A 12,731-nucleotide genomic window follows, 5' to 3' on the forward strand; every position below is an offset into this window, starting at 1 on the left:
AAAAAAAAAAAATAAAAATGCGTTATTTGTAGTATTTACAGAGGCAACTAGACACATGACCTTAGCAGGGAAGCCTGAAATGAGGGTGGTCTGAGGGGCATATGTGGTTACACTGTAATTAATTACTATTGTTGTTAATGAGTATTAGGTAAGAACAATGGTGATTACACGCATTTATATTCATCACAGGGTGGGAATTCTTTTGGTGACCCTCTAGAATAATAACAAATTGAAACAGTGAGAGGGAAAGGTTTGTGGTCTTGAACTTACTCAGCTTAAAAAAAAAAAAAAAGGAAAAGGAAATAAAGGAAAAACAAAAATACACCAGGTGTGAGGCTTAACATCTATAATCCCAGTGCTTTGGGAGGCTGAGGCAGGAGAATCACTTGAGTCCTTGGGCAACATAACAAGACCCTGTCTCAAAATGGCACATGCTTGTAGTCTTAGCTACTTACAAGCCTGAGGAAGAAGATTGCTTCAGCCCAGGAGTTTGAGGTTATAGTGAGCTATGATCTTACCAATCTACCCCAGCCTGGGTGATGGAGCCAGATCCCATCTCTTAAAAAAAATTAATTAAAATTAAAATTAAAAAAGCGGGAGTGCAGGGTAAATTAGAGCTTGTGGCTGGGCCAGGAGAGGTGGTCATAAGATGGTGAAACCTGAAATCCTGACAGAGAAACCAGGGATAATGTAAGAAGTGTCCCAAGGTCTCCAGAGGGGGCTCAGTGGCCCCAGACAGGAAAAGGAAATGATGTGACTCAATTAGCTAAAGAAAGCTTGTAGATAGCCAGGCATTGTGGTGGGTGCCTGTAGTTCCAGTTACTCAGGAGAATCGCTTGAGCCCAAGAGTTTGAGGTTGCTGTGTGCTGTGACACCAGGGTACTCTATTGAGGGTGACAAAGTGAGACTCTGTCTCAAAAAAAAAAAAAAGAAAGAAAGAAAGAAAGAAAAAGAAAAAAGAAAGCTTGTAGAAGTGAGAAAAGTACATTAGAAAGGGCCAGAGTCCCCAGGGCAACTCAGATATGGGAAGTAAGGAGAGCTTCCTTTTTTTGGTAAAGTTGCTCAAAATCTTAAAACACAAGTTAACTAACAGCTGCTGCTAAGAACACTGTGAAAAGGTGTCTAGGGTGAGGAAAGCTCCCCATGAGTGGGAAGGTTCTGTTCTGGTGGGACCAGAAATGGGGTCCCCAGGTCTGGGCAGGAAAGGGAGATCCTAACAGTGGAGCCCTCCACCTTGGGTACCTAGAACAGAGTCTTTTGTTGTTGTTGTTGTTGTTGTTTTTGAGACAGAGCCTCAAGCTGTCCCCCTGAGTAGAGTGCCGTGGCATCTCCGCTCACAGCAACCTTCAACTCCTGGGCTCAAGCGCGTCTCCTGCCTCTGCCTCCCAAGTAGCTGGGACCACAAGCGCCTGCCACAACGCCCAGCTATTTTTTGGTTGCAGCCGTCATTGTTCTTTGGCGGGCCCGGGCTGGATTCGAACCCGCCACCTTGGGTATACATGGCTGGCACCTTAGCCACTTGAGCCACAGGCGCCAAGCCAGAGTCTTGATCTCTGTTGGTGGCTTGGAAAATTCTAGAAAAATAATAATGAAAGGCAACATTTACAAAGCATGTACTATATTTAGGGCCCTGTGCTGTACAGTTGATGTAAATTTCCACAAAGCACTCACCAAGTCCTCACTATGGCTCTGTGAGGTTGTCACTAACAATGCTCCCATTTTGCAGATGGGGAAACTGAGGCCCAGAAGTGCTTAGCCACTTGCTCAGTCCCCACAGCCAGGAAGGGGCTCCAGCTTCCTTATGCATAATCTCCCAGATGCCTTGAACCCCTGGAGGTTTTGTTTTTGTTGCTCTTATGCCCTGGGCAGGGTAAGGCAGGAAGGAGAAAGTTCATCCTGGATGAGAGGAGGGGGCTCCACAAATATGTCCCTCTTTGCCACCCAGCCAGGTTCATCTGTACACTGCCCAACAGAGAGCCAACATCCAGAGACAGAAGGGTTCACAGTAGAGAAGGAGTTTATTCTGTATAGCACTAGGAGCGGGGGACAGAAGGAATTTCTGAAATCCATCTCCCAAAGAATTGGAGAAACAGGGTTTTTTTTTGGTTGTTCTTTGTTTTTTTTGAGACAGAGCCTCAAGCTGTCACCCTGGGTAGAGTGCTGTGGCATCACAGCTCACAGCAACCTCCAACTCCTGGGCTCAAGCGAGTCTCCTGCCGCCACCTCCCAAGTAGCTGGGACTACAGGTGCCCAGCACTATTTTTAGGTTGCAGCCGTCATTGTTGTTTGGCGGTCCCAGGCTGGATTTGAACCCGCCAAGCTCAGTTGTATGGGGCTGGCGCCTTAGCTGCTTGAGCCACAAGCGCTGAGCCAAGAAACAGGGTTTTTAAGGATAGTTTGGTGGGCAGAGGGTTGGGAAATCAAGGTCTGCAAATTGGCTGGTTTTGGGGTGGAACCATCGGTTCCTTAGTATGGGCAGCTGTATGGATGGGTCAGGCAATCTTTTGGAATGCAGTTCCTTGGATGAATGGGTGGGTCTAAGACCAATTAAGTCAGTTTCTTGGTCTGGGTGGTCAGTCAATCCACTGGAATGTGGACCTGGAAGATATCTCAAAAACAATCCCTAGATTTGGAACAGATGATGTTATCAACAGAGAAAGTTAAGAAGTTTTACACTACCAGCTGTGTCCCCTAGAGTCGCAACTATAGAGAAACAAACAAGGGGACAGTGACTATGATCAAGTAAATGAGTGGACAGTGGCTGGTTATTATCATTGTTTTAGCTAGGCCTGTTCCTTCACAACATTTGTGGGGCCCTTACTCTAGTTTTTACCTTGTACCTCCTCATCAATATGTAAGGGTGGTTTCACATGCCCCTCAACTTTTGCCTGCTGTGTTAGGGTGGGACAAGGCTTTGGTTAAAACCAAGGGTTGGAAAGGCTGGACATAGTGGCTCATGCCTGTAGTCCTAGCACTTTGGGAGGCTGAGGTGGGTGGATTGCTTGAGCTCAGGAGTTCAAACCAGCCTGTGTGAAAGTGAGACCCTGTCTCTAATAAAAATAGTAAAAACTAGCTGGGCATTGTGGTAGGTTCCTGTAGTCCCAATTGCTCAGGAGGCTGAGGTGTGAGGATCACTAGAGCCCAAGAATTTGAGGTTGCTGTGAGCTATGATGATGCCACAGCACTCTACCCAGGGTGAGTAAAACTCTGTCTCAAAAAAAAAAAAAAAAAAGGCAAGAGTTGAGCTTGGTAGCTCACATGGTACTAGTTACTTGAGAGGCTACGATGGGAGGATCATCTGAGCCTAGGAGTTTGAGACCAGCCTGGGCAATATAGCAAGACCCTGCCTCTACAAAAAATTTAAAAATTAGCTGGGCATGGTGGTGTATGTCTGTAGTACCAGCTACTTGGCAGCTGAAGCAGAAGGATCACTTGAACCCAGGAGTTGGAGGCTGCGGTAAGCTATGATTATTCCACCACATGCCAGCTTGGGTGACAGAGTGAGACTTGCCTCTAAAAGAGTAAAGACTATGGCATCAGACAAATATGGATCGGAAATCTAGCTTTCCAGGTGACCAGTGTGGCTCCACTTTCCCCAGGATTAGTTTTCCATGTGTAAAATTGTACATAACTATTGGAGGATAATCTAGGAGCTGCCGTGTGAGTAATCTTGGGGCAGAGAGTGGAGGCTGGTGGCTCAGTTTTATTCCAGGAAACTGTGACTGGAGGGCCCCCTTTCTCTACGCCTTTCCCTCAATCCAGTTACTCAATTAAGGGTGTGGGTTGTTTCATAACTGACCTCCCATTTCTTGCTTAGTACCAGGAAGTAGGAAGGCAGAGGAAATTTTACTTTAGAAACATCCTTCTTTTTATTCTTTTAAGAATAAGGGTACTTTATTTCTTTAACTTTTAATTTTTATTTATTTATTTTTTTAGAGATTATGTCTTGCTCTGGCACCCAAGCTAGACTTGAACTCACAGGCTCCAGCAATCCTCCTGCCTCAACCTACTGAGTAGCTGCAACTACAGGTACACTCCACCACACCCTGCTAATTTTTGAATATTTTGTAAAAATGGGGTCTTGCTATGTTGCCCAGGCTGGACTCAAACTTCTGGCCTCAAGTAATCTTCCCATCTTGGCCTCCTAAAATGGTGAAATTATAGGCATGAGCCATCACACCAGGCTTTCACTGTCTATAGGTATCTCAAAAGATCATTTGTACACCTTAAATATATGCTATAAAATTTGTAAGAGAGAAAAAAAAGCTTTAGGAATATTCTCACAAGAACAATGCTGCTATTTTGGAGAAGCAGCAGCCCTCCCCCCACCATTGTGGCTGAAATGTGAAGGTTTTAGCACATCACTCCTTCATGAGTTGGCTGTGTGACCCAGGGAAAGTTATGTAGCCTCTCTGGGCCTCACTCTTTCCTTTAGTGGAGATAATAATCAATTTGACGTTTTATTTGGGGTGATTAAATGAGGTCATGTATGTAAATCATCTCAGAACTCAACAACATGAAGGATTTGTAAATTTCTGTAGTAAGCTGCCATCCCCTGGCAGGAACCTTGAAAGGCAAGAGTGGGTATCTGTAAAGGAAAACCCAGGGTCTTTAACACTGGGAATCTCTAGATTCTTGCCCTTGCCCCAAGGCCCATACTAACCCCAGGAGGTCCTGCCAGAGCCACCAGCCCGGCCTCTGCTGACCCTTCCCTCCTGCTGGCAGGAGCTCAGACTCTGCTAAAGAAATCCAGCCAAGGCTTGAATTTTCATTTTCCCTTATACACATGGCAGATGAAGCAAGTATCAGTGATTCTTTTCTGATCTGGCAGAGCCACCAGTCATTGCAACACTGTCACCAGGGCAACAAGTTGTCATCTTGTAAGGCAACTAATCAGAAGCACAGGTTTCCTTCAGAGGTTGGTTTCACAGAATGGCAACAGTTCCTAGGCTTCCAAGTGATACAAGCTCCCTTTAATTCTTTAAGGACAGATGTATAATATATTAGCAGGGGAACAAGCTGGTAGCTGTTATGAATATTCACAAGGAAAATCGGTTGTGTGGGGCAGAACAATCCTCTCTTATGGCTTCAGGGAACAAGGAGGCCTTTATCATTGTTTTGTTTTGTTTCGAGACAGAGCCTCAAGATATCACCCTAGGTAGAGTGCTGTGGCATCACAGCTCACAGCATCCCCCAACTCCTGGGCTTAAGTGAGCCTCCTGCCTCTGCTTCACAAGTTGCTGGGACTACAGGTGCCTGCCACAATGCCTGACTATTTTTTGGTTGCAGCCATCATTGTTGTTTGGCGGGCCCAGGCTGAATTTGAACCCGCCAGCTCAGGTGTATGTGGCTGGTGCCTTAGCCACTTGAGCCACAGGCGCCGAGCCAGAGGCTTTTATCTTTGGTCTTTGGGAAACCCATTTCCCCTCAACTATAGAGTGAAAGTATTTGGTAATGGCAGTAAACATGACTGTATGCAGAATTTTACTGTATGCAAATGATGCCTTGGTGAAATCCAATTTAAAAAACAAACTACACTTGGGAAAAACAAAACATGCAGCATGCAGGTATGTACATTTCTTGAAATGTACCAAACTGAATACTTAAGCTATCAGTCTTCATGCCTGCAATCCTAGCATTCTGGGAAGCTGAGGCAGGTGGATTGCCCTGAGCTCACAGGTTTGAGACCAGCCTGAGCAAGAGCTAGACCCGTCTCTTAAAAAAAAATAGCTGGGCATTGTGGTGAGTACCTGTAGTCCCAGCTACTTGGGAGGCTGATGCAAGAGAATCACGTCAGCCCAAGGGTTGGAGATTGCTGTGAGCCATGGCACTCTACCAAGGGTGACAAAGTAAGACTCTGTCTAAATAAATAAATTATTGTCAATCTATCTGTCTATCTATCTACTAATAGTCTTGCTCTGTCACCCAGGCTAGAGTGCAGTAGCATCATTATAGCAATCTCACTGCAACCTCAAACTCCTGGGCTCAAGCCATCCTCCTGTCTCAGCCTCCCAAGTAGCAGGGACTACAGACACGTGCCACCATGCCCGGTTGTGGCAATAGTGAAATTCAAATTCCAGTGTGAAAAGTTTTCCTGGAAGACAGTGTGCCCATGTTTTATATATCATCAATGTATTCATACAGCAGTGGCAGAGTTGAGTAGTGCTGAAAAACAATATGGTTCTTAAAACCGAACAAATTTGCTATCTAACCATTTTCAGAAAAAAATAAGTTGCCCACCCCTAGTCTATTGCAGCTACCCTGGCTATTTCCACCCCACTATGAGCAAACTTCCCATTCTCTACTCAGTTTTCAGACCACAGGCCCTGGAATTATCCCTGAGCACCACCTCTGCCCAGTCCCTGGACACCGGGAGGGCAGGCTGTGGCAGGGAGGCAGGTAGAGCTCCCCTCCCCACCACCAACCTGAGAGTCTGCTCAGGGGGCTTCCTTTGGGCCCGGATGTGGGAAGTGTGGGTGGGTGGGGTCAAAGGATTTATTTGCCACACCCTGAGATCTCTGACAGAGCTGTGGCACAGGAATCCCTGTTCCAGATTTGGCCACCTGAGCTCACTACAGGGTAAGTGACAGCTGCTCCAACCCTTGTCGCAGTCCCAGGCCAGGGCCCAGAATCAGAGGTGGGTCCCATCCCTGCCCCATCACGAAAAGAGTCTTTTGTTTCCCTCTTGCAGCACCTGCAGGATGAAGGCGCTCTCTCTCGTCCTTCTCCCTGTCCTGGGGCTGCTGGTACCCAGCCAGACACTGTGTCCCATGGATGAAGCCGTCAATAAGAAGCTCCAGGAGCACACCAGCTCCCTAAGTGAGGACCTCCACAGCCAGCCACTCACCATGGGCAGGGAGACCTTTCTGATCCCTAACACCCACCTGACCCCAACCCAGCCCCATTGTAACCAAGTCTCATCCTGAAATACAACCTCCCTCCCAACCCCAACTCCCGATCTCCAACTGCCACAGGACGTTTATCAGCAGCTCCCAACCCAGCCTCAGCTTTCACCCCAATTCTTCCCTTACTCCAAAGCACCCCAAGTCAAGATGAGATCCTGAGACGTGGGGACCTATCTCCCAGGGCATGGGCCCACCTAGGTTTTTGAGGAGAGGGGGGTTGGGAGGAGGAGCTGATCTCCAAATCGCCTGGGTGGGACAGCAAGAGGGCAAGAGGGGGCTGTTTGGTCTCACAGCCCCTCCTTCCTTCCCTCCAACAGTTTCTGGGTCATTAAGCAAGATGAGCCTGGACTGCCAAACTGTAACCTCCAGGGGGAACCTGGCCACTTGCCCCGCAGGTAAATGGAGAAGTCTGTCACCCAGGCCAGTTCTGTTCCAAGTTTCCTTAAGTTTCCGTCTCTAGTTTTCTGGGGTCCTAGTCTGAAACCCCAGCCTTCTCCGCCCACCCCAGCTCTGGGACCCTACTTCCTTAAGACACTAGTGTCCAGATCCCCAGCTGCCTCTCCCTCTCTCCTTGCGTCTGGCGTGCACATTCCCTGGTCCTAGCCTCCGGCCACCCCAGATACCCCCACCCGCTCAGCCCCGCAGCTCCGCAATTCCTGGTCCAAGCTCTCTGGTTCCGGTCCGCAGGCTTCACCATCAGCAGCTGCACGTGCGGCTCCGCCTGTGGTTCATGGGACGTGCGCGCCGAGACCACTTGCCATTGCCAGTGCGCAGGCATGGACTGGACCGGAGCGCGTTGCTGCCGCCTGCGTGCCACCGCAGCCTGAGATCGCGCATGCGCCGCACGGGCTGGGGACGGGGCTGGAAATAAACCGGGAGATCGAGACCAGGAAGATAAAGGAGCAGATCTGATCCCTAAATGATTGCTTTACTGGGACGCGGGGGTGGAGGTGGGGGGCTGGTCTAGCGTCTGCGGAAAACCCGGGTGCATACACTGGAGCAAGGGGGAATTTTCCGCCACTATATTCTGTCCCACCCTCATATGTTTCATGATGTCTCCTACCCTTTGCTCCAAGAATGGGGCCTCAGTTTCCTCTCATGACACTCCTGCCCAAGGCTCATGGCCGCTTCCAGGAAGGGAAGTGAGATTCACTTTGAGGCCATCTTGAAAGTCACCCTCGGGTCTCTGACCTCCTCAGCACATTACTGGGTCATTCTGCGCCACCCCCCACCCCCCAAACAATGAAGCCTCATTCAGGATCTGGGTCAGTTTGGGTAGTGAACGAGACACTCCAGGACCCCAGGAACCAGGCAGCCCCCAAATCAGGGTTTGCCCCTGAATCCTTCTCAGCCTAGAGCCCTTGAGGCCTCTCCCCTCCCTTTCCACCTGTGAGGAGGAACTCCCAAGGCACAGGTAAAGTCAGGTCGGGGACAGGAAGGAATCTTTGCAGGGCCTTGTCGAGAACTTCTACCTGAAGTCATGCATAGTAAGCTCATGTTTTCAAGTGTGCAGATGCAATTGCAAAAACTCAGTTACAACCAGGGGTACACAGGCTACTTCCCCCCTCACTAGAATAGGAAAATATTGGAGGCAGGGGCACTATTTTCTCTTTAGATACCCTGGGGCTTAGAATACAGCATGACATACAGTAGGCACTCAGTAAATGTCTGTTGAATGAATAGCCATGTATATACTTAGAGATGATGCCCAGGTGTACATGCTGCATGTACCCACACAGTATACAACTCGCCATAGTCACACAGATCACAACCATGTACCCACAGACACACATGCACAGAAAAAGGCCCCAGAGTGCACACAGAGGATCATAGACAGGCCTATGGTGGGGAAAGCAGATGCAGGAACACAGTATGTTCCAGGGAGACTCTTGTGCTTTCAACATCAAGTCACTACTTTACCCAGGATGAGGACTCAATTCCTGCCTAGAGAGAAAAATCCCTGGCATCCCTGCCCCAGCTCCCTGAGGGGACAAATCTAGGTGACTCAGGGTTGAATTCCCTGGAAATCATAACAGAGGAGTCTTGCATTCAGCCCCTGAGAGAGGCAAGCCCAGACTTCAGGTACTGGGTTCTCTAGCACTCAGTCTTCAAAGGGATCCCAGATTCAACTGTCACACCTGGAGAACAGATGACAGAGTGAAGTCCTGGATTGCAGGACTCTCCTTCCACTGCGGTCCACTCCCTATGGTAGTCTAGCCCCTGTCTGATCCCTGTAAGCCATGAGCATAGATCACAAACACTCCTGGTGCCATGGAGCCCACTCAGACTCCAACTCAGGGATTTCCTCCCAGACCTTCTCTCCTGATATCACTGTGGCCATGGGGTGTAGGGTGCAACCACTGAGTCAGAAGTGTGGTCAGGACCAGATAGGGTGAGTTTAGTGCCTTGAGTGTTCCCCCTTGTCACTGGTGTGTGTGTGTGTGTGTGTGTGTGTGTAAGGAATGCCTCTTTTCTCCAAGCCCTGTTCAATTGTTCTCCTGTATTTGGACCCCCAAAAAGGCCTCTTTAGAACCCCCAATTCCAACTCACTGACCTCATGTCCCAGAGTGCAGACTTGGAGATTGTATTTGCATATATGACTTGGACAGGCAAGCCCCTTACTTGAGCTAGTGGTCCTCATCAGCCAATGCCTGGCTCCTGTGGTAGGAAAAGTTCTTCTAGTTGCAAATGCTAGAGACCCTATGAGGTTGAACAAAAAATAAAAGGAAGTTTCTGGCTGTGTAGCTGATAGGTCTAAGGTTGAAACAACAAGTTCAGGTATGGCTGGATCCAGGATCTCCAATGATGTCTCCAGGACCCAGTTTCCCTCTCAGGTCTACTTTTCTCAGTGTTTCCTTCACTTTCAGGTGTAGCAGAGCAGGACTCTGTACCTTTGGGCTTCTGGTAAAGCAAGAGATGAGAGAGATGTGACTGCCCTCAGTCCAGATGTGGGTGTGGCATCCCAGCAGTTAGTTCCCCTTGCCTCACATCTGTGCCTTTCCCCCTGGGGGCCTTGGAGAAGTAGAACTTCTTGGGATGGAGCTGAGGGGTGGGACAGGGCCTGGGTGAGGGAAGAGTGGGGAGAACCCAGGAGTCCTGTCTCCAAGCCCAGCTATCCTTACCCTAAAAGTTGGGACTCTAAGGTGTCACAACTTCTCTCTTGAGATGGAGAGGGTAGGAGAATGAAGTTCATCCAGATACACACACATACACACACACATTCCTAAAAATTTTCCCACCATTCTATTCTGCTTCCATGTCTAGGGGCTTCTATTCTTGGCCCTCTCTGAGACCTTTGCTCTCTTAAACCCCCCCCCCTTTTTTGAGACAGAGTCTCACTATGTTGCCCTGGGTAGAGTGCCATGGCGTCATGGCATCACAGCTCACAGCAACCTCAAACTCTTGGGCTTAAGCGATTCTCTTGCCTCAGCCTACCAAGTAGCTGGGACTACCGGTACCCACCACAATGCCTGTCTATTTTTGTTGCAGTTGTCATTGTTGTCTAGCTGGCCCAGGCCCAGGCCACCACCCTCGGTGTATGTGGCTGGCACTTTAACCACTATGCTATGGGTGCTGAGCCAAGACCCTTTTTGATCTGGGGGTGAGGATGCCCTAAATTAGGAGGAGGGTCATGGATCCCTGAGAAGAGGAGGTTGGCCCCTCTTTCCTGCTCCTGTCCCCTAGACTTCCTCTTCTGCATCTACACCTTATGGTGGGTGGGGATGTGGGTGAACAAATTAGCAGGGTGTGGCCCACAGAAGCTGAGGAAATCTACATGCAACAGAAGTTCAAGATGCAGGCAGCTGCCTTCAAGGACAAGAAACAGGGGGACCAGCCAATCATGAAGGTCAGGTACCTCAGGTGGGGATGGAGAGGAAGGAGAGATTGGGATGGGAGAGGTAAGGGCTGGAGGTGGGGGAACTGGAAGCCTCTTTTCCCTCCAAGATGTGTGTGTGTGTGTGTGTGTGTGTGTGTGTGTGTGTGTAAGAGAGAGAGAGAGAGAGAATATGAATCACCTGGACTCTCATATACACCTACTCTGCCCCTCACATATACCCACTCTGCTTAATCAAAAAGCAGATCTTAGTTTCTTGATCTATATTTGTTTATTTATTTTAGAGACAGAATCTTGCTCTGTTGCATAGGCTGGAGTGCAGTCTTGCAATTATAACTTACTGCAACCTCCACTCCTGAGCTCAAATGATTCTTCTGCCTCAGCCTCCTGAGTAGCTGGGGCTACAGGTGCTGCCACCATGCCCAGCTAATTGAAAATTTTTTTTTGTAGAGATAGGGGTCTCATTATGTTGCCTAGGCTGGTCTTGAACTCTTGAGCTCAAGACACTAACTCTCCTACCGTGGCCTCCCAAAGTGCACCACACCCAGATCCTCACTTGTTTTTATTTTTTGGGTGTCTGTGTTCATTTTTTATTTTATTTATTATTTTTTTTCAGTTTTGACCAAGGTCACATTCGAACCCGCCACCCTTGGTATGTGAGACCAGCACCCTACTCCCTGAGCCACAGGCACTGCCCTTCCTCACTTGTTTTTTACCTTCAGAAATATATTGTGTGCAGAGGTTGGGTGAACCAAGATCTCTGACAGTCCCCCAGCTTCCAGAGCTCTAGGAAGGTATCCACACCCCCTTCCACTCACACACAGATGCCAATGACACTATGAGAATATCACCTTGACCTGCAGAAACCAGAACCAGCCAAAAGGTGACTACACACAGTTCCATAGACAAGGCGAGCAGATGCCTGCCTGCTCACAGTCTTGGGAAGGGGTGAGTGTGGGAGGGCACTGCAGTGGGACTGAGTGGTGTGTAGTGTGGTGGCATCAAGGATTGCAACAGTGGCAGGGTAGCTTTGTAGGTGGTCATGGGGATGAGGTATCTGAAATGCTAGGGATGGGCTGTCAACTGAGTCGGTAAGGGTTTGGGTGACAGTGTTGGTGAGAGTGAATTTAAGTGACAAGCTAATGGGTTAGAAAGAATAGAACTGATGAGGTTAGTTGACTGTGATGATGTTGGCAATCATGGTACTGGCACCACGTCTCTTTCTTTTTGTTCTTCTTCTTCTTCTTCTTTTTTTTAGAGACAGAGTCTCACTTTGTTGCCCTTGGTAGAGTGCTGTGGCATCACAGCTTGCAGCAAACACCAGCTCTTGGGCTTAGGTGATTCTCTTGTCTCAGCCTCTTGAGTAGCTGGGGCTACAGGCACCCATCACAATGCCCAGCTATTTTTTTGTTGCAGTTTGTCTGGGGCTGGGTTTGAACCCGCCACCCTCGGTATATGGGGCTGGTGCCCTACTCACTGAGCCACAGGCGCTGCCCAGGCGCCATGCTTCTTGTACAGTCTACAGAACTGTGAGCCAAATAAACTACTTTTCTTTATAAGTCATCCAGTCTCAGGTATTCCTTTATAGCAACACAAAATGGACTAACACACATGGGCACTGACATTGGCAACTGTTGATGGAGTTAGTAAGAATGTCTGAGAGTGTTAGGGATAATTGCTGAGGGTGAATGCTGGTGGCAGTTTTGTGGATGGTCACAGCTGCCAATGGTTCTGGGAAGAGTGAGTTGTCCATGGTGGACAGTCTGAGTAGTAGGTTGGGTCTTGGAGGTTACTGGATTGTTTCTCTGCCTTATTCCTAGCCCAGCCCAGGTCACCCTTGGACCCTGCCGGGGTCCCCCGCTGGTTGTACAGAGCTAACATGAGCCTGTATGTCCTCCTCTCCATGGCCTTCCTGTTCTGCATCATTCTCTCCGCCTTTGTCCTGATGAAGAGTGAATGAGTATTCTTGGGGGCAGGGGCACTGGGGAACC

The 12,731-nt window shown here is 48.8% G+C and overlaps 2 protein-coding genes across 2 annotated transcripts in view; both read left to right on the forward strand.

The window, feature by feature from the left end:
- The first annotated feature begins 6,537 nt into the window (after positions 1 to 6,537).
- RETN (resistin) lies at positions 6,538 to 7,812 on the forward strand. Its single transcript, XM_003803420.2, has 4 exons — positions 6,538 to 6,579; positions 6,692 to 6,819; positions 7,223 to 7,300; positions 7,593 to 7,812. The coding sequence occupies exons 2-4, from the start codon at positions 6,702 to 6,704 to the stop codon at positions 7,730 to 7,732; spliced, it is 336 nt and encodes a 111-aa protein (XP_003803468.1). The 5' UTR covers positions 6,538 to 6,579; positions 6,692 to 6,701; the 3' UTR covers positions 7,733 to 7,812.
- Positions 7,813 to 10,614: 2,802 nt separating this feature from the next.
- MCEMP1 (mast cell expressed membrane protein 1) overlaps positions 10,615 to 12,731 on the forward strand; it is a 5,051-nt gene continuing 2,934 nt past the window's right edge. Inside the window, 3 exon segments of the mRNA XM_012813789.2 lie at positions 10,615 to 10,752; positions 11,584 to 11,650; positions 12,561 to 12,692. Coding sequence (XP_012669243.2) covers positions 10,615 to 10,752; positions 11,584 to 11,650; positions 12,561 to 12,692 — 337 coding nt within the window.

Source organism: Otolemur garnettii, unplaced genomic scaffold, assembly GCF_000181295.1.
Source record: "Otolemur garnettii isolate 467f Iridium unplaced genomic scaffold, OtoGar3 scaffold00302, whole genome shotgun sequence".
NCBI classification, from domain to species: domain Eukaryota; kingdom Metazoa; phylum Chordata; class Mammalia; order Primates; family Galagidae; genus Otolemur; species Otolemur garnettii.

Bases quoted from the DNA above. Each gene is read 5' to 3' on its own strand.
- RETN (XM_003803420.2), top strand. From the start codon at position 6,702: ATGAAGGCGCTCTCTCTCGTCCTTCTCCCTGTCCTGGGGCTGCTGGTA. The intron at 6,820-7,222 runs GTGAGGACCTCC...TCCCTCCAACAG, and splicing joins GGAGCACACCAGCTCCCTAA to TTTCTGGGTCATTAAGCAAG. The intron at 7,301-7,592 runs GTAAATGGAGAA...TCCGGTCCGCAG, and splicing joins CCTGGCCACTTGCCCCGCAG to GCTTCACCATCAGCAGCTGC.